The 23876-nt window shown below is 42.8% G+C and overlaps 1 protein-coding gene across 1 annotated transcript in view; it reads right to left on the reverse strand.

Annotated features, from left to right (window-relative positions):
* The window catches only part of PLCB1 (phospholipase C beta 1), a 641577-nt gene that overhangs the window by 175534 nt on the left and 442167 nt on the right, over positions 1–23876 (reverse strand). The window contains exon 10 of the mRNA XM_045009836.1: positions 8127–8273. Coding sequence (XP_044865771.1) covers positions 8127–8273 — 147 coding nt within the window. The remainder of the gene's footprint in view (positions 1–8126; positions 8274–23876) is intronic.

Here is a 23876-nt window from a genome sequence, read left to right on the forward strand (position 1 = left end):
GGATGACTAATTTTTATAATACATGAAATAAAAGCAATATTCCAAGTGAAAATTGGAAGTTCCCTTCTTCAATACATGCAATATCTGCTTTAGCACCATAGTACTCTAACTGCTACTGACTTGCATTGAATAAGGAGGAACATATTTTTGACAAAACCTGAATTTCCCAGTAAACATGGGACCAGATCCTCAGCTGGTATAAACTGGTATTGCACTATTAAAAACAATTGAACGATGCCGATTTGTACCAGCTGAGGATTCATAGATTCCAAAGCCAGATGGGACCGTTGTGCTCAGCTAGTCTGACCTCCTGTATAGCACAGGCCACAGAGCCCCCCCCGCAAAAATAATTCCTAGAGCATGTATTTTAGAAAAAGACTCCCAGTCAAAAGCAGCCCCTCACTGTGATTCACAACTGCACCAGGATTCACAACTGCACCAGGAAACCTCATTGATTTTGAATCCAAGGTGTTAACCATTCATCCATTACAGCTGTTTTGGCTGTCAGAGGGCCAAACCTACTGCTTCCACATCCCTGCACTTACAATTACCCATTCTGCCTGCAAACAACACGATTTGCAGAAACTTTCACTCAGTGACGCTAGTACGTGTGTGTGCACATATCTGCATAGCAGTAAGCTTCATATCTGATGCGTAAAACATCCAGCATCAGATCTGATACGCCCAAGCTGTCGGATTGCCAAAGCCGTAACTTCAAATCCGAATTTCAATGATTTAAACCAACAAACAACTGAAGTGTCACATGGCGTAGGACAAAAGCCTGCACTTAGGCTTAGCCTCTCTAGAGAGCAAGTCAGGTGTGAGGCTCTGATTCATCCTTCCTGTGCAAGCAGACTGGCTCGGGGACGGGGGAAGAATGTATTCCGGAATTCAGTTTAGTACTGCTTCAAACAGATGCAGTGTGCAGCTGCTTCTAGCACGTGCTACTGATCACATATGTTGCACAGTGCAATCCAGGGGAGAAATCCTGACTTGATTAAAGTCACTGGCAAAAATCCCATTGACTTCAATGGGGCAGGATTTCACTCTAGGTGTCTGACTATACTCGCTGGGTGTTATGGTGCATGAGCTGGTGTGCTGGTTAGTTTTCCCCAGTACATTTGTAAGGGACTAGGTGTGGAAACATGCCATAGCACATGGCTAAAGAGTCCAGGGGACTAGCATAATGTGGCCATGGGGCTCAAAGTTGGCAGCCTGGATGTATTTGCCCCGGTACTCCATTCAGAACAAGGTACAGTACCAGTGTATGTAAGTGGGGCTTTGCCCTCCTTAAAACAGAAGCTTGAGGACAACTCTTTAATTTTAATGCACTCTGCCCCACAGGCTTCTGAGCATTGCACTAAAGAATATGCCCAAACCTAGGAAATTTCAAAATGGCAACAAGAACGGGCACAGAAAATGTTAATGACTCACTGTTAAGCAATAGTGAATTATCCCCACAAAACACAAATTAAAGGAAACAAAGAAGTGATGAATGGCCATTAAAAGTTGTGGATTTTTTTTTAACCTGCCCTTTAATTTGGGTCTACCTATTTTCTCTCTGTGTATCCTATATTCCCATCCTACCCTTACGGCTGCTTTCTACTGTGCCTGTTCATCTCTGCCGCTAGTGAAGGCTGAACTCCTCCAAGCTATTAGTACCAGCTGCTTTAAAGACAGCCTGAATGATTAGTCCTCAAGAACTGAGGGTTTGTCTACACTGCAATTAAACACCCATGGCTGGCCTGTCTCAGCTGCAGGGTTCAGGCTGCAGAGCTGGAAAACTGCAATCTAGACATTCAGACTCATGCTAGAGTCTGAGCTCTGGGACCTCTGACTGTCTGCACCACAATTTGACAGCCCTGCAGCCCAAGCCAACTGACACAGGCCAGACACAAGTGGTTAACTGTGGTGTAGACATACTCTAAGAGTTTTGCCTCCATGGCACACTAAGACCCTGGCAAGTGACGGAGCAGCAGACTTGAGATGAATCCCAAATGAGGGCAATTTATGTTGGGCAGTAAGAATGTAAGAATTGCCAAGCTAGACCACAACAGTGGTCCATCTAGTCCAGTAACCGGCCACTCAGAGCAACCAATCTCACCTTCAGGGGAAAGTGTAAGACCCCTATACAGTATCTGTGTGACACTGTATTGGGGCAGGATGGAATTTCTGACCGCAGCTGGTGATCATCTCATGGCCGGAAGGATGAGGATTTACAGTCCTTATAATCCTTACCCTAGCTAGTATGACTCCAAATGGTGTCAGACCAGCCCTAAAATCTGAGGTACTTATATGGCCCTCATTACCATAGTATCGTAGCACCTCTCAATATTAAACATGTTTTCCTCACAAAACACCCCATGAGGTAGGGCAGTGCTACTTTCCCCATTTTAAAGATGGGGACTTGAGGCATAGAGAGGCTAAGTGACTTCCCATGGTCACACGGGACTCTGTGTCAGAGCAAAGATGTGACCCACATCCTAGTTCCTAGATAAGTACTCTAACCTCTCTTCCTTACTAAAATGTATTTCTTAAGCAAGAGCATCATGAAATAACTTACTTTTCACTTTTTTTTTAAAGCATCCTCAAAGCATCCCCATGCCAGTGTGGGCATTGTAAGTTCTGGATGTTGCAATATAAATGCTGTGTGGAGTAGACGGAGCAGTACCTGTACCTTTCTTGGTAAGAGGTGAAGTTACAAATCTCAATGTTCCAGCTAACCTTAACGGCTGAGAGCCCAGTCCCTCTCCTGGGTAACTCGGATGGGCTTTTGGGGTCTTCCCATTGTGGGCTTTGGAAATGGGGAAGGCAAAGCAGCACCTCCACAAAGCATCTCAGAGTCTCCCCTTGGGATAACAAGCCTGTTACATATCAATTTCTTTGTTAAATTGATGAACTCCTATAAGCTTGCAGCGTCCAGCGGGCATAACTGGACACTGCAAGATGGTGGTTCCTAGGGTTGTGTCTGGGACCGAAGATATTGGCTAGTGTCATTTGGTTGCACAATCCAAGGAGCAACTTACATGCCAGAGGCTGTGCGTGAACGGCCCAGGAGTGGGGATTCTCGTAGCAGAGCAGGGTAAGGCTGGCTCCCAGAGTCGAGGACTGGAGTGACCAAGCAGATCACCGGTCCAGATAACTCCAGGGGAATGTCACACAGAGATGGCCGGGGGCCAAGCCTGCTGTAGTGTGGCCCCTGCTACCCTACTGCGTGGTCCCAGACGCTCAACAAGTGTTCAGCGGCAGCAGGTAAAATGGTGAGTGGAGAGGAAAATTAGCTTAGTGCTGCTATATAACACAGCAATCTCAGAATGGCCACTCTCCCGTCTCACCCTCTCCTTCCTCAACAACACATTGTTGTCTCTTGAAATTGTGAAGATGGAGCATCATGGTATTGGGTTGGTTTTTTTTTGCCCACCTGTAATTTTCCTTCCCACCCCTGAAACTCCCTGGTAACCCACAAGCTGGGAAGGTCTATTCTGCTTGGAAAAGTTTGCAAGATCCTGTGCAAGGAGGGAGGGGGGCGCAGGGGTGGGAATGATTTAGGGAAGTGTTGAAGGTTGAAAATAAGCAATGCAGGTTGTGGGCTCAGGACTTGAAGCAGAAAGGCAGATGGGTGGCGCAGGCAAGGAATATTGTTGCAATAAAGAAGAAGAGAATGAACTTGTATCCAAGGAATACTGCCTTGAATTCTTCATGGGAGATCAAAGAATCATCATAGCATATCAGGGCTGGAAGGGACCTCAGGTGGTTATCTAGTCCAACCCCCTGCTCAAAGCAGGACTAAATCATCCCAGTCAGGGCTTTGTCAAGCCAGGTCTTAAAAAGCTCTAAGGATGGAGATTCCACCACCTCCCTAGGTAACCCAGCTGCTCAGTGGCTTAGGAGCACAGGTAGAGGAAATGGACATTGGAGGTGAAGCAGGTTTGGGAGTTAGCTGGGTAGACTTTGCAGTCTATACACACACACTCAACCCAAAACTGATGAGCTCTGCATCCTGCATTCGTCTTTCCTCTTAAAAGGCAAAAAGGCAGATGGCAAAATACATTTTAAAGGCTAAATAAGTGTGTGAAAACGATTGTGATAGATAACAATCATTATTGCTTGGCCTCCAGTGCTGCAAGGAAAGCTGCAGCAGTGTCACTCCCCATTGTGACAATAGCAATAACCTCAGGCAACTCTGGAAAGAAATTCAGTCACAAAACAGGACTGGCAATTAATGTCTGGAGGATATTTAAAAAAAAAAATCAGTGGTGAGAAAAATATTTTCCCCCCCGAAAAGGAGATTTCTTTAAACCAGGTCCGAATGAATAGAGATTACTTCTTTCCTGATGGATTTTACCTTTGTTCTTAACTGTTGCATTTCTTTAAGGAGGGGTGGGGGAGAAAGCAATAACGGGTCTAAATAAATAATCAGGACTTGATGTACTGCCAAGTGTTTCTACTAAAGGCTAGAAAAATGGTCACTACAATTAAAAATAAAGTCAGACTGTGCATATGTTTCTCTTCGTGTGGTAACAGTGTTTCTTTGGGGATGCCTTTTTCTTAGCTTAAAAACTAACAAAAGGATTGATCATTAGTAGGGAAATAACTGTAACCATAATAAAGCTGGATTGCTAGGCTGAATGGTTTCCCTACTTCCTTAATCATGATTACATGATTGGTTGCTATTGCCATTTGTACACAGATGTTCCTGAAGCTTTTGTTCCCAACTTTCCAAGCCTTTAACCCCTTCAACATTCAACAAATCAGATAACAATCCAGTAGCATTTGTTTACATGTTAAACTGAATGAAGTGTTTGCTGAACGAATGCAAACAGCAACACGACTGTATCTGGTCTAGCTTGAAAATAAAATCTATGGCTGTCAGCTTTTGTAATGAATCTATACAATCTAATTATTAAGTCCCATTCCAGGCCAGCTGTCTCAGATTTACTGAGCACCATGAACCCACAAAGAAATGGGGCACACATTTTGTATCACAAAAGTTAAATCACTCAGCATGATATTGTATTTTTTCTGGTTTAAATTAGGACAACTTTTTTTCACTTGCCCTATAACAGTATTTTAACTTTACTGATCCACAAATGATATGTTAAATAGCACTAAGGACTACATTTGAGTCAATAGTGTAACACTGTTGCAAAAAAGCAAACATTATTCTGGGATACATTAGCAGCAGGAGTGTTGTAAGCAAGACTCGAGATGGAATACTGCTTTACTCCACGCTGATTAGGCCTCAACTGGAGTATTGTGTCTAGTTCTGGGTGTCACCAGATATGGACGAATTGGAGACAGTCCAGAGAAGAGCAGCAAAAATGATTAAAGCTCTAGAAAACATGAGCTCTGAGGGAAGATTGAAAAAAATTGGGTTTGTTTAGTCTGGAAAAGAGACTAAGACTGAGAGGGGACATGATAACAGTTTTCAAGTACATAAAAGGTTGTTACAAAGAGGAGGGAGAAAAATTGTTCTCTTTAACCTCTGAGGATAGGAGAAGAAGCAATGGGCTGAAATTGCAGCAAGGGCAGTTTAGGTTGGATATTAGGGAAAACTTCCTAACTGTCAGGGTAGTTAAGCACTGGAATAAATTGCCTAGGGAGGTTGTGGAATCTACATCACTGGAGATTTGTAAGAGCAAGTTAGACAAACACTTTTCAAGGATGGTCTAAAATACTTAGTTCTGCTTTGAGTGCTGGGCCTCTTGAGGTCCCTTCCAGTCCTACAATTCTATAATTTCCAAGAGTAGCTTCTGAAACGATCAATAAATGCATGTCAAGTAACCTGCTGGTGCAATTTGGTAGGAATTCTTTTCTAATTTGGTCTGACAAACTCATAAAAGGCAAGGCAAGTTTGAAACACAATTGGTAACTCACTCCTTCGTGCTGCGATATTAGGGTATGCACTCTAAGGTCTACACTGGGGGCGGGGAGGGGTGAGAGATGAGACGCGATAAATCGATCCCCGATAGATTGCTCGCTACCCACCGATTCAGCGGGTAGTGTGGACGTAACCTAGGATTACTTAATGTCCTAAGACATTTACGATATCTAAGCAGAATAGTTTGGATTTCTGCCAAAGTTTCATCCTTGATTCTGTATTTCCTGGCTTCTGTTAGTTGTTAGTTAGTTGTCCGTTCTGTTGGTTGCTTTTAAGTTAGACCTTTAGGGCTTCATCATGTTCTGAGCTGCACCTACGTAAATCTAGAGTAACTCCACTGAAATCGAGGGCAGGACTGCAAATTTACCCTGCCATAAATGAGAGCAGAATTTGGCCCTGTACTGCCTTTCCCACTTATGAGCCTATTCACGAATGTAAGAGACTTGCCACATCTCTACAGCTCCTTGGACAACAGCCTTACTATTGAAGTGACAGTTTCCATGGATCAGGAATTCTTTGTAACACTGCAACATTCTAACTAAATGGATTCTTCTGTATATCAGTAGGGCCCAGTCCACATTACAGACAATGGGCCTGCAAAATATCACCATAAAAACAAAGCTGCTTTTGTATGGAGAATGCTTGAATTCTTCTAAAGATCATAAATTTCTGTACATTAGAATCATAATTTTTAAGCAGCCAGGTTTTTTTTTAATCCAATTTGCAGAAACAAAGCTGCTCCAGAGCAGAGCATGACAAGTTTTAGGCTAGAACACAATTTACAGCCAAGATATAAAACTCTGCAATATGGGTGTCTAATGGAAATACTGACAGTTCATTAATTACACAACAGCGGTAGTAGGTGCTGCAGAAAGTACTATAACATATATAAGAGATCCAAGTTAACAACCACTTGCCCTGTTTAGATTGGGCTCCTACATGGAATTGTTGTGTTTGAATCAGTGCTCCTGGGCATTTTGCAGAACTAAGGCATGTCTGCTAAATCAGTAACATTAAAAAGACCATAAATCAATTATATGAGCCAGATTTTTACTACGTACTGTTATCACTACTTCCTTGTTTAATATAACACAAGACGATGCTAACATAAAATCAGATGTAACAAACAAAATTCCCTTAGGCAAGTGTGCTTAAAAATGCTCAATTTGTATATAATATAGAATAAAAACATTTTAAAATTGTTAATTCACAATTCTTTCCCTGGAGATAAACCCTATGGCCAAGATTATAAAAAAGGAGAGTCAAAAGTATGGCTCCAAAATCTTTATGTAGCATTATCAGGGTAATGATCTGCTCTTGCAGTCTTGAGTGTTTTAAAGCCCCATTGACTTTAGTGCATAAATAATACAGATCAGGCCCTTAATTTAATTATGTCATGGGAGTTTCTAGGAGCTCAGCATTTCTGAGAATTGGGTTGCACCATCAAAGAGCCTAGATGCCGAAGGCAGTTAGCAGCCCAGAGAATATCATGGTTGGAAGGGACCTCAGGAGATCATCTAGTCCAACCCCCTGCTCAAAGAAGGACCAATCCCCAATTAAATCATTCAACAGATTTTTGCCTCATATTCCTAAATGCCCCCCTCATAGACTGAATTCACAACCCTGGGTTTAGGAGGCCAATACTCAAACCACTGAGCTATCCCTCCCCCCAGATTGACCCTCCTTAAGAAGAAAGGGGCAGAAGGGCAGGAGACTCATGGGCCATTCTGGACCTCGCTAATCTCTCAAACCAAAGCAAATCTATTTTGAAGGTTGATCTCACAAAAGCTTCAGGTTCAATTAGTTTCAATTAGAGGGGAAAAAATGAAGTAGGTGCAGGGAGGTTCTTACTATGAGGATTTTACCATATTGGTTCACCTATCACTAATTGTAATGAAATATTGTCTTGGATGCTAGACAATGACCCATTTCTTTTCCAAATTAAAACGTCTGCTCCAGAGCCTGTTTAAGTTAATGGGGATTTTTCAATGACTTCACTAGGCTTTTTGGATCAGGCACTGACTGAACTATATAACTTCCAATGGATGTTCAATATTAATAAGAATAAGGAGGTAACATCTCTGTGAAGCAGGATAAAAGTCACTGGCTGTGTTGTCCCTACTTTTCAGAAACAGTAAGAGTGTGGGATCATTTACTCCTGAGTGGTTAGTGCATCCATCCAGTATGACTGCAAATACACTATCAATGTTGCAAAGTAAGAAATCAGATCTTTCCCGTACTATACCTGTGAGGTAGGTGTTGTGTGAGGAATTGATCAAATAGTGAGACAATGGCTGAGACATATCTTCATTCAAATCCAGTTTCTCAGGTGGAACAACGCCATTCTCCTCTCCACTCAGGTATCGCATAAATCCATCCACTGATATCTGCCCTGGGAAAGCACAGATTCGGGGGAATCACACATTAATTCTAAGCACAGTATCCTCGGGACATACATATTTTCTCATTCAACGCATCTCTAGAATATGGCATAAGAGAAAGGCCACATTATAATCACATTAGACTAGTTATGAATATGGCCTAGATTTATACCATTTACTGTAGTGTTTTATGATTATTACCCTTAAACTCTCAGAATTGTGTGTAGGGATCTAAACACATGGCATCAACTGCACAGTCTCGTTCAGAGAGACTGATCTGCCACACTTTTGATCTCATTCCATTCACTGCAATGAGAGCCAAGCATCAAAATTCCCCAAACGTGGCCCACACATAAAATGTCATAAATAGTACTACTTTGCCATTTCTTGTGGTTTGTTCATTGACTTTCTAATTGTTCCCATTCCCTCCAGTTCCCCTAGAGCCAAATCCTGAGGCCCTAACTCAGTTTGCATTCAATTCTTTGCATTGACTGGGAATTTGCCTGAATAAGGACAGAGTTAAAAAACCCCACTGCGGGGGGAATAAACATACCAGGAATCTGAGGAGCAGCAGGCTATGGACACAAACCAATCAAAAGGAACTGGTAAATTCTCTTTTGTCAATATGATTCCAGTATGTATATATGAACTCAGACTAGCAAGTGTGAGTTAGTGTTTTGTTCTGTAATTATTTCACTCATTTTTATTTCCCAGGGTGTCAGGACTAATGCAATGTGAACACTCCTTTGAAACTACAGGACCAAGCTCAGCCAGGGCAGAACTGGGATCAACACCATTGACTTCAGTGAAGCTGTGCCTACTTACACAGAGGCTGAATTTGAGCTATAAACCACTAGACTTTGGCTTACTCTGTATCTGACAAACGCTGATCCACTGGGCCAAGCCATAACATTTCCTCTCAACGCCCCCCCCGCCGATTTTATTTGTCTAGTTTTCCTCTACAGATCTGTTTGATGAATAGTAGTAATCCAACAGCTTCAGGCTGTTCCCTCAGTGCACTGCATAGTTGTTCCTTGTAGATAAACATAAATAAATACTGACTTATCTGCCTTTGAAGAACCTAGGATACAGCGAGATAAGAACCATGTCTCCAAATAAGGCCAGGTTCCATGTTGGAAGAAGATGTGTTTTAATTGGCCTCTCCAAAGTTTCCTGTACAATATCTCTAACTAAAGGAGTGAGCGGACTCAGTACAGGGCTAGGACATGGAAGATCTGGGCTCTGTTCCTAACTCTGAGACTGTCTAACTCTGTTATCATCGCGAAAGTCACAAGTTCTATGCCTCGAGCAACCTGACCCATGAAAAGGTCTTTATAAAGGCCTCAGATTATCAGGAGAAAATGTGCTTGCTTGCTCTCCCTGCATAAAGTAGTTAGTTTAAGTCTGAGCCTGGACTTCAGGATTTGGCTTTGATCAGACAGGAGGATGTGGCCAGTGAACAAAAGCGTGTTAAGTGTGTAACAGATTTAAATTCTGATGTCTTGGTCTCATAACCACCAACGATCATCACACCAAATGAATCTATTTCCGCGACAAGGAGCACAGTGACAATACGGAATAGCGCCATCATCATTCTTTCCTCATGACAACGACCGTAAGAAGGGTAAAAGGGAAAACAGTGAACCCATCCACAGCTTGAACATAGTAATCTGACTACAGTGTTCCTGGGCTCCTTGGATGCTGTGACACAGAGTAATCAATCTTCAACAGACTGAGGCCTAAATGCTTTCCCTTTCACAGCTGGAGCAAAAAGAGTAAGGAAACCTTCCTCAGGTTTCAAGCCCAGCGAATCATTGGACAATCAGAGGGCTGGACAGTCTGCACAGCACAAGGACCTGCCTAGTTCAGGTACCATGGAGCTGTGCTGTTACTGGCTGCATTGGTATGGCTTCACGTTGCTACCCAGTGAGTACAGACCTGATCCCAAACACATCAAAGTCAATGGAAAGATGCCCAGTGACTTGTCACATAAATGCAGAGTTAATGCTATTCTGTTACAGTTTCCTGCAGAGTTAACAACCCTCCCCCATCCTGGGACAGGGTGGGGCTTTCCTTGGCCCCACTTGGGTGTTTCCAATGTTTCTTCTCTTCTGAAGTTTTTTCTCCTTTGGGAATCTTACTTCAGTCTTTCCAGATTTCCAGGTACAGGGACCTTCCTATTAAAGACATTCAGTCTGAGTTTTCCTTTAAGAGAATATATGGAGGTCTGTCTTGTTTATAGCATATAGGTATGGCTAAACCTTGGGCCAGGGTTTATCTTCAACTCCTTCCTGGAGCGATTGGCTTGTATCTGGTCTGGTGAGTCCTTGTGGGCGGCGGAAGTTTACATGCTGTCTTCCTCCCAGAAACCCAGTTGTAAAGCAAAGCAGCTTTTCTCCTGGCTACTACCCTGAGACAAGTTGTCCCTTTTAAACGTGCTTCCTCCAAGTGGAGCAGGCTTGCTCCAGGGGAGCTTGTTAGCAATCTTGAGTGGGATGGAGGCATCAAACCGCCACCACAGCTCCCTACCTCATCACACCTCAAATACCTGTGGAGACTTAAACAGGTGGTGCTAATGTGGATTTAGGGCTGCACAGGATATTTATACCAAATCACAGACCAAGGAAGTGACAATACATGGCCGCAATCATACCAACACTAATGCACATGCGTAACCTCAATCATGAGAGTAGTTCCATTAGACACATGAGCTTAGAGGTAAGCACGTGCTAGAAGTGTTGGAAGGATCACAGTCTATATGTCAGTGCCAAGTCTGGACTCCTTACTATCACAAAGGTGTCTGTAAACTGGAGATAATTTAGAGAACAGGGACAGAAATAATTAATAATACTTTCATAGAATCACAGAACTGGAAGGGACCTCGAGAGGCCATCTAGTCCAGTCCCCTACACTCAAGGCAGGACTAAATATTATCTAGACCATCCCTGACAGGTGTTTGTCCAACCTGCTCTTAAAAATCCCCAATGATGGAGATTCCACAACCTCCCTAGGCAATTTATTCCAGTGCTTAACAACTCCGACAGTTAGGACGTTTTTCCTAATGTCCAACCTAAACCGCCCTTGCTGTAATTTAAGCCCATTGCTTCTTGTCCTATCCTGAGAGGTTAAGAAGAACAATTTTTCTTCCTCCTCCTTGTAACAACCGTTTATGTACTTGAAAACTGTTTTCATGTCCCCTCTCAGTCTTCTCTTCTCCAGACTCAACAAACCCAAGTTTTTCAATCTTCACTCATAGCTCATGTTCTCTAGACCTTTAATCATTTTTGTTGCTCTTCTCTGGACTTTCTCCAATTTGTCCACATCTTTCCTGAAATGTGGCGCCCAGGATAACAGGATAACACTTTCTACCCAAGCATCGTAAAACACTTTAAACAGGAACATAAGCATTATTATTTCCATTTCATGACAGAAATGGAGCTATAACAAGATTATATGACCTGGAAAAAGATCTTAGGTCTCCGGATTCTGTGCCTTGTGCTCTAACCACTAGATGACATTACCTCCCTAAGGTACCTAAGAAAAATGAGAGCGCTCAATACGTATAACCTGTGTAAACAGTGACTAAGGAGGAATGTAATAACTGTCGGCAAGGATCTGAAGCATAAACAACAAGAATGGGGAGGAATTGTTTAATGTGGCTAAAAGCAAAAACAGCTAAGAGTAATGGGAACAGAATAAGCAATGGAAAATTTAGGATGGAATATTTGAAAAAGTTTCACAATAGTGAAATCTATTAAACTGCGCAACAGTAGTGCAATGGATGTGGCAGATACCCCAATGCTTGAATCCTTTAAAATGAGACCTGTTATAATATTGGAGAATATCCCGTCATACTGAGAGAATGGTGACCACACTTTGGATCTTTACTTTTTTAAAGATAAAAATAACACATTAAATTCTACTCTGAATTACACCTACTCAGCAACTCTCAGGCTTACACAGACTGTAACACTGCTGGAAAAAAAAGCAGGTTCACTATAAAATTAGAATCTTGCAGAGGAATCTTAACCAATAACACAGGGGAAGAGCAAGATTCCTTGCTGTATTGCTGCCTTGAGCTATTGTAATAAAGACACAGGAATGGAGAATGGTATTTTCCAAGCAATTTCCAGAATAAATAGTTGGTGAATGACAAGTAGGTAGGGAGAGAAAACATAAGGCTGGAAGAAAAAAGATGTCTGTCCTTTAATTGAGTACATAAAGAAATTGTTCAATATCAGTTAATCCCTGCGGAAATATGACCCCATCCTGCAGCCAAGGACAGTCCGATCTAGGATGTTTCGCTGAGTAAGGGCTAGTCAAACAAAGGAAGAAGAATTTGCCTTGTTTGAGTTAGAAATCTTTGTCATTATAATTTGAACCTGGGCAACATTTTTTGGATGAAATTTATTTTGCTAAAATAATGCAGATTCAGGTCAACTGAAATATTATGTGAATGTGTGTCAAATTTGCTGATCAGAAAAAAAAAATTCCCAAAAAATCAAAACATTCCCTTTTGTCATTTTTTAAATGAAACGTTTTGATTTTTCAATTCAAAACAGCTTTTTGTTTCAAATTTTACAATTTTATGTAAGAAAAGTTGAAAAACTCAAAACCACAACAAAACATTTTGTTTCAGTTTGCACAAACTACTTGGTTTGGCCCAAAACTATGTTTTAGTTTTTAGTTTAGCCAGCAAAACAAAACAAACAAACAAAGATGAAAAAAATCAGCTATTCGCACTGCTCACATTTAAAATGAAGGCATCACAAACTTTTTATCATTTCAGATGCTCCCTATGGAACAGGGAAAACTAACATTTGATGTCTCAGGATAGTTTCTGTAATAGGAAAACAATATATCCTCCACTCTACTGCCTGTGGTAGAGGAATTTAGAACCTTAAGCAATTTATGCAAGAAACCTTTCCTTAACTTACTACCATTCTTAAGCTGTATATGAACCAAGCAGAAGTGAACTAGCAAAGTGAATGTCTACCCGATAATATACATGTGCCTCTAGTGTCAAAAATCTCCAAGAAGAATGTGGCCACCTCAAATGTAAAAGTAAGACAGGAGAACAGAAGAAGCAAAGGTTCCAAAATTTCTCCAAGATGTGCCTGGTTCATGTCAATAAATACAGGTCAAGGAAGTACGCAAGTAACGTTATAATGTTACATTTATTACTAATTATTATTTATTTATGGAAACTTCCATTCTGTCTTGGGCACTTTCCAAACACTCAGGAAAGATGGGCTCTGCTCCAAGGGGTTCACAGTCTATGGAATTTATACCTTCTGCCCCAGTGGTGGTTGACACCAGCAGGTTAAGCTTATAGGATGGGTTTTTCAAAGCCACCTCAGAAAATCAGATGGCCAATTCTCATTAATTTCAATGGGAACTGGGTTTCTAACTCCCTAAGGTAGTTTTGAAAATCTCCGCTTTATCAGCTAGAAAGTAGGAATCACAACTGCTGGTGGATTAATGGATACACATTGTATGTTAAAAACATAATTTCAGAATATGGAGCTTCTGGAAAAAGCTTCCCTTTTCTCTTTGCTTTGCCTTTACTGAAATTAAAACTGGACGTCTCTCTATGTCTACACTGCAGGTTTCTTTTGACAACATGTAGTGTGCATACATGCACAGCCCTCCTGTCATGGGTATAAACTGCATTGTAGACAGTGAGGCATGGATGAAACTAGTAAAGACACATCTGAAGGATATGGGTATGTACCCAGAGTACATATCCTACACGTTCTCTACTGCCCCAAGCTGTGCCTCCTGTCTACACTGCTTTTTTTTAGTAGTGTAGCGTCTCACAGCCTCCAGCTACTGGAGCCTCTCCTCCCACTCCTTCCCTGCAACAGGGAAATGCTCCAGAAGCAGGGGAAGGCCCTGGAAACTTCCCGCTGCTAGAGCCCTTCTCTGCCACAGGGAAAGGCTCTGGCAGCACCAAACAGCTGAATCCTTTCCCCCGTGCCTCTCCTCTGCCAGAACTTTTCACTGACACATACAGCTACACACCGCAGCATGGACACTTTTCACTGCCACCTGTAGCTACACATACACTACATGCTGCCAAAAGTGATGTGTAATGTAGAGGTAGCTTAACAGATGTGCTGTTGCTCAAACAGAAGTTCTGGGCTCGATGCAGGAATTACTGAGTGAGGTCCTATGACCCGTGTTATGCAGAAGGCCGCGGTAGATGATCGTAGTGGTCCCTTCTGGCCTTAAAAGTCTATGAATTTTCCTTTAATACAAGACAATCTAATGTTTGCTTCTTTAAAGTTATAATGTATGTTTCCAAAGCCACAGACCAAATTCTGATCTCAGTTATACTGTCTTTAATGGGAATTGCATAAATGGAGGCCGGGGTCAGCCCCACTGGCTTTTCTTTGTATCACAGTTACAATTATTAAACCAAAACAGTTTAAACAATATTTTTTTTAAAAGGGTTACATTAAAAAATATCAAAAACTAGGGGGCTAAATTTCATTCTGGTGTAAATAAGCATCCCCTTTTCCTCCAGAGTGAAGACCTAGATGTGGTGATCAATGCTTTCATCAATGCTACGTTAGACTACCACAAAACGCTCCACCTGAGGTTAACCACAAAAGCCACATGGAACTTCAGAAACTTGCTCCATTGCGCAGTCCAAAGAGAACACATCTTACCGCGAACTCTGTGCTTTTCTCTGACTCCCTATCCAATTCCAGTTTCATTTCAAAGTGATGGCCCTGATACGTAAAGTCTTTAAAGCTGTAAGCCCAAAATATTTCCTTGTTCTCCTGGTAGAGGATCCTAAGCTCCAAAATTCAGGGTTAATTTATGTCTGGACACTTTTAGGTCACAATGCAAGATAACACAGGTCTTTCTAGAACAATGAAGTGGGTCTGAGAAGCCTTCTTGGAAGACAAACAACTAAGCCAGGGGTCGGCAACCTATGGCACGTGTGCCAAAGATGGCACGCGAGCCAATTTTTAACAGCACGCTGCTGCCTGCCAGAGTCCTGAGGACACACAGCCAGTGAGGGGCAGAGCCCGTGCCCCCTGAGAGAGGAGCTGCCTCAGCGGCCTGCCCGTGGGCTTCCACGTCCCCATACCAGGCGAGGAGTCCTGCCCGGGGGCGCAGAGGAGCCCGCTCACCTGGGCCGCCTTGGTATAGCTGGCCATGGCAGATTGGCAGCGCGCCGGGGGAGCGGGTTCGCTGTGGGACCCGGTCCCAACTCCCAGCGACAGGATGCGGGGGCAGTAGAGGTGGGAGAGGCCGGCGGCGGCACCAGCGCCGGCAGCTGAGCGTCCCCGGGAGGAGGCGCCCGGCCGCGGCCATGGATCGGTACCTGCTGTTTGTGAGTTGGGAGGGGCGGAGAGCTCCGCGGCCCAGCGGCACTGAGCGCGTAGCAGGTGTGGGCAAGCGGGAATCGGTGGTGGCCAGAGAGCACTGGGGCGAGGAGCTCGCATACCGCGGGGTCACGCGCTGCCCGGAGCGGCTCCTCCAGACACAGCCAGAGGAGTCTCTCTCGCCGGGGGGGTGCTAGTTGCGCTCGTGCAGTGCACCCACGAGTGGGTGAGCTGGCTGGGGGCCGCAGGAGTTCCTGCAAGTCTAGTAAACTCTGCAGGAAAATCTGCAGTGCTCATAAGCACAGTTGCCAACTTTCACACGGTAAATAAGCCCCCCGTCTTTCACAATAAGCCAAAAATCAAGCTAATCCCATTTAAGAAGAAGGCCAAAACAAGCATCCCCCACATCCTGACTCTTGCACCCCCCACATCCCCACCCTGAGCACCAAATGGGAGCTCTTGCACCCCCCCCACCACATTCCCACCTGCACCCCTCGCACCATATGGGAGCTGCCCAGGTAAGTGCCCCACACCCAAACCTCCTACCCCAACCCTGAGCCCCCTCCCTCATTCTAGCTCCTGGCCAGACCCTGCACCCCCAGCCCTGTCCTCGGCCCACTCCCACCGTCAGCTCAGTGCTGAGAGAGGAAGAGAATGGGCCAGAACCAGGGAGAAGGTAGGTACCCACTGTATGTGGGCAGGGCCGGGACCCCAGACCGGCAGCGGGCTGAGCGGGTCTGGCAGCTGGGATCCCGGCTGGCAGGAGCCGGCGGATGGAACCCCTGAGCAGCAGTGGGCTGAGCAGCGGTCAGGGGTCCCAGCCACTGGTCCCGCATGGCTCGCTGCCGGTCTGGGGTTCTGGCTGCTGGACCCTTGCCAGCCGGGGTCCTGGCCGCAGGCCCCGCTCAGCCCGCTGCTGGCCTAGGTGAAAAGAACCCCAGACCAGCAGCAGGCTGAGTGAGTGGGCGGCGTAAGATCAACATTTTAATTTAATTTTAAAAGAAGCTTCTTAAACATTTTGAAAACCTTGTTTATTTTACAATACAACAATAGTTTAGTTATATAATATATAGACTTATAGAGAGAGAGACCTTCTAAAAAACATTAAAATGTATTACCAGCACGTGAAATCTTAAATTAAAGTGAATAAATGAAGACTTTGCACACCACTTCTGAAAGGTTGCTGACCCCTGAACTAAGCAGTCCCGTACAAGATATGTTCTATGACGTGAGAGAGGCAGAGCCATCAGGTCCTTTGCAAAGAGAACTAGTTCTGACTTTTTCTTATGTACATGGTTCCTGGATCCCATGGTAGATTTCTAATCTAGAGTGACAGACAAAAATACATTGATTCACAGTAGACCACAGCTTTGTCTCAGCCAGATAAAGTCTTGTAGGAATGCCACTGTTGGCATATGTAGTTATTTTTCCAAACTGTGATCTGTGGGCCACTTAGGGTTTGTCTAAATAGAGCACTATGTGATTTCTAAAGCACAGTAACATGTTGCACATTAATTGGTCCATGTAGACCCTGTTGGTGAGAACTAAAAGTTCCCCAGTAATTTTAGGTAGTGCTGTTTTAAAGCTTAAAATTAATGAAAGTAATAAGTGTTGTCGGAAATTCTGCATTACGTTTTTGTTGTGGGATCGGCGGTGAAGAGACAAAACAGTCTGCGCTGGAGAGAAGCAGATTTGGTTGGGAAATTCTTAATTAACTTACCAAAGTAGAAATGGAAAACTTTAAAAATTAAAGAAAAACTGTGTGTCCTGGTTCCAATAGCACAGGACTGGGGTTGGTGGGGCGGGCTTCCTCCTCCTATGCAGATTAGATAGGACACTAGCCAACGGATATTTTCGTGTCACTCAGCTACCTGGGCTCATCCCCCTTTCTTCTTCCAAGTGTTCCTTTTGCTTCACTGGAAAGAGGAAGCAAATCCCAACGACTCCCATTTTGGGCAATTTTACTTTCTTTTTTGCTGGCTGTTTTAGGGTTTTGGGGCCACCATTCTCATTTTCTTTAGACACCATGAGTTCCTCCATGGAAGAGGAGAGGAGGGGCACAGAGTACACTCCTTGTGCTGACAGGCATCAGCATTCACTTAGCAGGCTCTTTCCACGCTGCCAGAGTCAACAAGAGATTGTGGCCCCAGGGGTAATTGCCTGGGTGAGCCAGGCCTTTTTGCTACTGCCTCCACTGACTATGGTAGAGACTCCCTTGACTTCTGAGTGAGAGGGAGTGAAGGAGCCGGCTTGTAGGAGGCTTGAAGCCTGAAGCAGGCTTACTAAATGAGCCAACTAGAGATACCTGCACAGAGAAGGAACCTGAAGCAGCTGAAGCAATTCCAGGGGAAGAGAAGGAGAAAGAAAAGGTGGAGGGGACTGACTTTGAGAAGCCAAAAGGGAGTCTGCTTAGGCAGCCAGCTGGAAGCTGGTAAGACAGCCTCTGTGAAGGAACCCTTTTTGCTCACCCAAGCTCTGAGGTAAGAGCCACACCCTGGGACAGACTTTTGGGACATCTGTGAGTGATTGGCGAATTTCCCTTTTTAAGTTTGTTTGGAGACCCTCCCCCTCCTAGAAAGGAGCCTGAACAGGTTATGTGTTGTGAGAGAAACTTTCATTAAAGCTTTTTGGGATACGTCTCCATCATACTATCACATGTTGCTGACACAAATTCAGCAATATGATTTTGGTGGAGGCTAGACTGGGCTGAGAAAAAAATTGATCTTCACATATGGATCAAGAAGACTGGAGATATGCTTCCGTTCTCAGTTGCACCAGTTTTATACTGGTGTAACTCCCCTGGCTTCAATGCAGTTATTCCTGATTAACAACTGAGAGCAGAATCAGGCTGAGAACACCTGTGTGCAAGACAGCTCATATTTCTATACAAGTATATGCAACAAAGGTAACAGAATAGGGAATTTCCCCTACAACCTAAACTTTAATATTATAAATGTAGGGACAACGGGCAAAACCTAACACTGTAAGTATTGCTCAACAAAGGGTTGCAGAACCCACCCTAAACCTTGCACTTTCAAAATACAGCCAGTGATTAAAAAGCAAAAAAACTTGCAATATTATCAAGCTATATAAAGCTGTATTTTCCCACTGCTGTGTTTTTAGGTTAGCACCTACAATATCCATTAGTGCTAACCCACATCATTGCTTTGTCTTCCATCGTTTATTTATTATGTTGCTCCAGTTAATAATTCAGAAAGTTGAAGTGCTTTCACTGTAACATATTTGCAAAGTGGAGGTTACTGGATCCAGAGTGTGGAGATCTCACATTTCAGTAGGAATTTTAGGGGCCGGGGCTTCACTTAAAATAGACGCTTGTTAGCAAACGTGCAACCTAGTGCAAAGCAATGAATTTTACCAATCAGCAAGCAAGTCAAACACACCCATCTAAAAAGAAAGGAGAGCGCATTACAAAAAAGTACTTTGCTCATTTATTTTGACAAGAGCAGTTTATGTGTAATTATTTTTGATAATACAGAACACGCTCTAAAATTTGTCGCAGTTCCATTTGTAAAACTAATAAAGTCTCAGTAATAAGAGAACCTAACTTGAGCAGTCTATGAATATTTTGTGGAGAAAGGGGGGAGAAGCCAGATTTTTTTTCTGTGGATTACAAACTGTGAAGATTAGTGAACTGCAGTTTCAATGGGCTCTGTTGTACCGTACTCATTAAACAACGGAAACTGCTGAAAGGTCTTCTGCTATAACATGGGGGTATAGCATGGAAAATGTCCCGAACCCAGGAGTTAATATAAACATCTCTAATTTCTAATGTCAGAATTAAGAGCAGCTTGTAGAGTGTGTAGCACCTTGGAAGATCTGCCTTCATGACCTCTGGAGACAGGAAGCCCCACTGCTTATATGTCAAAAGTTAGACTTTAAATAGAATTGCATTATTAAAGCTCCTTCAAACCGCAACAGCAGGGCCCTTACCTGCTTTGTACTTGTTTGTGCCAGTAAACACTGTTGCCTAGGAAATGACCCCATCAAGTCATCAAAGGACTCTAATGCGACTATTCTTACATGCCGTGTTACTGTAGCTATGTTGGTCCCAGGATATTACAGACAGCAGGTTGGTGGTGAGGTAATACCTTTTATTGGACTGACTTCTGTTGGTGAGAGAGACAAGCTTTTGAGGTTACACAGAGCTCTTTTTCTTGGTCCAATAAAAGATATTACCTCACCAACCTGGTGTCTCTAACCATTCTTAAGCAGTTACTGAAAGGTGATTTAAAGCAGTGGGACCAAATTGTTTAAAAACATATTGATGTTTAACAGGGGGGAAAAGTACATTCATATTCAAATGAATACCGCACAACGTGTTAACAGTGCTCTGGAAAAAAAAACCAAGTGCCAGGCACTCTATAAAATAAGACATATATAAATCTATGACAGGGAGTTCATTAATTTACCTTATTGTTTAAAAAGCAAGCGTAACAACCAGGAAACTTGCACAAGAAAATTAGAATGGATGTTGAAATTAAATAGGAGTTGGACACTTTCTGTAGAGTCCTTTGAACCTCCCGCCCCACACCTAACTATCTATCTCCCTCTCTCCCTACCAATGACACACACACCATGTTTATGAGGCGGTTGATCAAGGAACACTCGTTGCTGTTGGGATTTCTTTTTTCTTTGAAGATTAAAGGGGATTACCCTTGTGAGTTTTATAATTGGTCAGATTTTTGGCTTATGGACAATGTGGTAGTTTCCCTAGGAAAGGGTTTACAACAGGCAGAATTAATATTTCAGCATGCCCATATTTAAGACATGGAAAAGTCTAAAATCTTTATTCCATCTCATATCTCAAAAATGTGCTCGGGGGAGCTGGTGTTCTGATTCACCAACCTGGGAAGGAGAAACTGCAAGGCACTGCAAGACTCCATCCCCAGGGCTTACACTATTCTCCCCCTTTGCTTAGGAACGGTGAGTTTATTGAATTCACTAAGTGTAGGGCCTTGAGGTATGCTGGGTGGCTGATGGAAAAATGATTTGCTTCAGCAGCAATAAACTTCTAGGTGTTATTGTGCAAAGATTATAACTGTAATAAAGAGTTCGAGACATAAAGCCGGGTGAAGTTTTTCAGTTTTTCCAGAGGAAAATACAGGTTCCAATCAACCAAAACAATTTTGTGTCCATTTCGCCAAATTGTTATGGTTAAAAAAACACAACCTAAACAAAAATCTGGAAAAAATTAAAATGAAAGGTTTCTACTCCAAATTACTTTGTTTCAAAATTTACATCCATTTTATTCATCCGATGAAGTGGGTATTCACCCACAAAAGCTCATGCTCCAATACATTTGTTAGTCTATAAGGTGCCACAGAACTTGTTGCCACTTTTTAAAAAAATTTAAAATGTAAAAGCTAACAAATGGTTTGGGTCAAACAAAAAATTTCATTCAACTCCAAATGTTTTTACTATTATTATTATTTGGAACTGCCAGTGACCTGAAAAATCAGATATTTGCACAGTTCTACCTGCGCATTTTATAAGCTCCGAATCATAGTTGGAAGAGCTGGGCTGGGATTCCTGCACAGTTTATGAGCAGACATGCTAAACCCGCGGAAAAAAAACCACAAAAATTGGGCTTGTTTTTGGCTTAATTGGCTTGTGAATTGCTTCGTGGTGAGTTTTTTGCTTGTAGCTTGTTGCTAGTTTGGCTTGGAGCTTGTTGCAGCTTGTTGGCTCTTGTTTTTGATTGGCTCCCGGCAAGGGGGGGCAAGGGGCAAGCAAGGACAAGGGGGGAGAGACTCAGGGGTGCACAATGGGCTCACCACAGTCCCAGACTGCACGTCGGGGGGATCTAGTCACATGGAGTGTTGGGGTTCTTAGGGACTGGCTTGTTTTGGCCTTCTTTTGAAATGGGATTAGCTTGATTTTTGGCTTATTGTGAAAGACGGGGGGCTTATTTACCGTGTGAAAGTTGACAACTGTGCTTATGAGCACTGCAGATTTTCCTGCAGAGTTTACTAGACTTGCAGGAACTCCTGTGGAACTTAATTTTCACAGAAACACATACACACAGGGTGGGGTTCTTGTGGAGTTTCTAAACTCCAGAGGCAGAGACAGAAAGAGAGAGACGGGACTCGTACACCTGGGACTCAGGATACAAGTCTCACCACTCTCTGATCAAAATTGAAACAAGCCCTTTCACATCATGTGTTCACAGACCAAAAGTTTTTTTTAAAACCCAGACAACTCAAGCAATTCCTTCATACACACAAATTTCCTTTAAAAGGGATTAAGGTTGGTCACGTGTGACATCTATTTTATGCAAGCCCTAAACAGCATGGAAATACCATCTCAAGTGCCCGCATAGCACATTTCTGCTGACCGTGATAGACTGCCCATCATCACAAGGAACTTCCTTCTGCTTCCAACAGATAAGGAAACACTACACACATTAATCTCCTTCATAGTTATCATGCAAAACATTAGTTACAACCTCACACTTCCTCCAGAAACAAATAACACACCATATCCTTGACCTATGTGCATTGTCAACCATAGGTGTCTGCTGATATTGCAAAACCTTAATTCTAACCTAGCAACAGACTATGCTGCCACAAAGTGTGCCTGGTGATTTACAGATATGTAGGAAGACAGTCCCCTGCACCCTAAAATTTACAATCTAACTGATCCTGCATGTATTTTACTCATGTAAGTAGTCACCATTGACTTTAATGGGGCTCTGACTACTCATGTGAATAAACTAGCCCAAGGACTGGAATGCTGATAGCTGTAAGAAACCCCAGACAGCCATTTGCTGACAAGGCTGAAGTGTTTGGAAAAGAATTGAGATGGTACCATTCTTCTCAAGCTCTGAAGAATTCAAGACACACACACACACACACACACACACTCTACATATTTAAGCCATCAGAGATCATCTGTGAAGGAAGATCAGAGGGGAATGTGTTTATAGTAGTGCTAATGTATACAAGTGTAAATGTTATGTTGAAACCTTTCATTGCAATACATGTAACAGCCAGGAAGTGGTGGAAGTCTGTAGAAAGAGCATCTAAAAGCTTTTGTTTTAAATGTTATTTACAAAATATCCTGAATACTGTTTACCACATTTCTGTATGTATCAAATGTCAGTTTATTAAGAATTGTGTAGAACTCTCTCTTTGAATAGGACTGGAAGCGGTTACTCCCTAAATTCAGGGTTTTGCATACAACAGTCCCAAGGTTTAACTCTATAATGCCTTCCGAAGTCCTGAAAATAGAGAACTGAGCTTCAACACAGTGTATGTCTACACTACAATCAGGAGGGGTAATTGTAGCTTTGACCAAAGCTAGCTCAGATATGTCTTCTTGTGCAGTAATCACACCTCCTGACTGCAGTGTAGACATATCTAAAGACCTAAAATGAGGAGTAGGAAAATGGAATGGAATAGAGTTGTCCATAATATTACCCTCAACCATTATACTTAAACTTAGGTACATTCTGAAGTGGATTGGGGTCAGAGTGCTCAACACATAACTGAGCCCTCATCTCCACTCCACAGCTGCCCAGGCAAGCTTGAAGCCAAATGCTTTCAACCATCTCAAAATTACAGGTACCCAGCCTAAGTCAACGTCTTGATGTGTGTTATTACACACAGGAAAAATTAATAAATGCTGTACTCTTGTTGATATCTTTGTAGGGATCCACTAGAAGTCTAGACGTTTATGGGATACTTGACACATCAAAAGCTTTTGAATTTGATTCCAGTTTTGTAACAGCTATTTATATGGCAATTTAAATCAGGGAAAGAATGTCTTTAAAAGCTGGAAATGCACGAGAAATACTTGGCTTGGCTTTCAAGGGCGCAGTGGAGAAGGTCCTACTGACCTCAGTGGAATTTGGGGGTACTCAGAACTTCTGAAAATGAGGCCAATAATTCATATACGTATATAATGATATTCAAAGAAAGGAAGGGGACACCCTTCACCATTAATATCTGTTTTTACGTTTAGTCTCTGTTTCATTTTATGCACTTTTTCAACCCATCAGTTAATCTGAAACAAGACAATGAGCACAGTTGATAGGTTTTACAAAATCAGAAACGGCAGTGACTGAAAACAAAAACAAATCCCAAACCAGCTGCACATGTTTAAACTCTTTTGAGAAATTTGAGGCAGGTGCAATGTAATTTGCTCTAAGGGTAGCCATTTCAGTCAACCTATTGCTAGTGCGCAGTCTTTAAAGTCTCTCTAATGCCACCACAAAGTACTGTATGTGTATATTGGTGTGATTTAAAGTGGCTG

This window comes from Mauremys mutica, chromosome 3 (assembly GCF_020497125.1).
Source record: "Mauremys mutica isolate MM-2020 ecotype Southern chromosome 3, ASM2049712v1, whole genome shotgun sequence".
NCBI classification, from domain to species: domain Eukaryota; kingdom Metazoa; phylum Chordata; order Testudines; family Geoemydidae; genus Mauremys; species Mauremys mutica.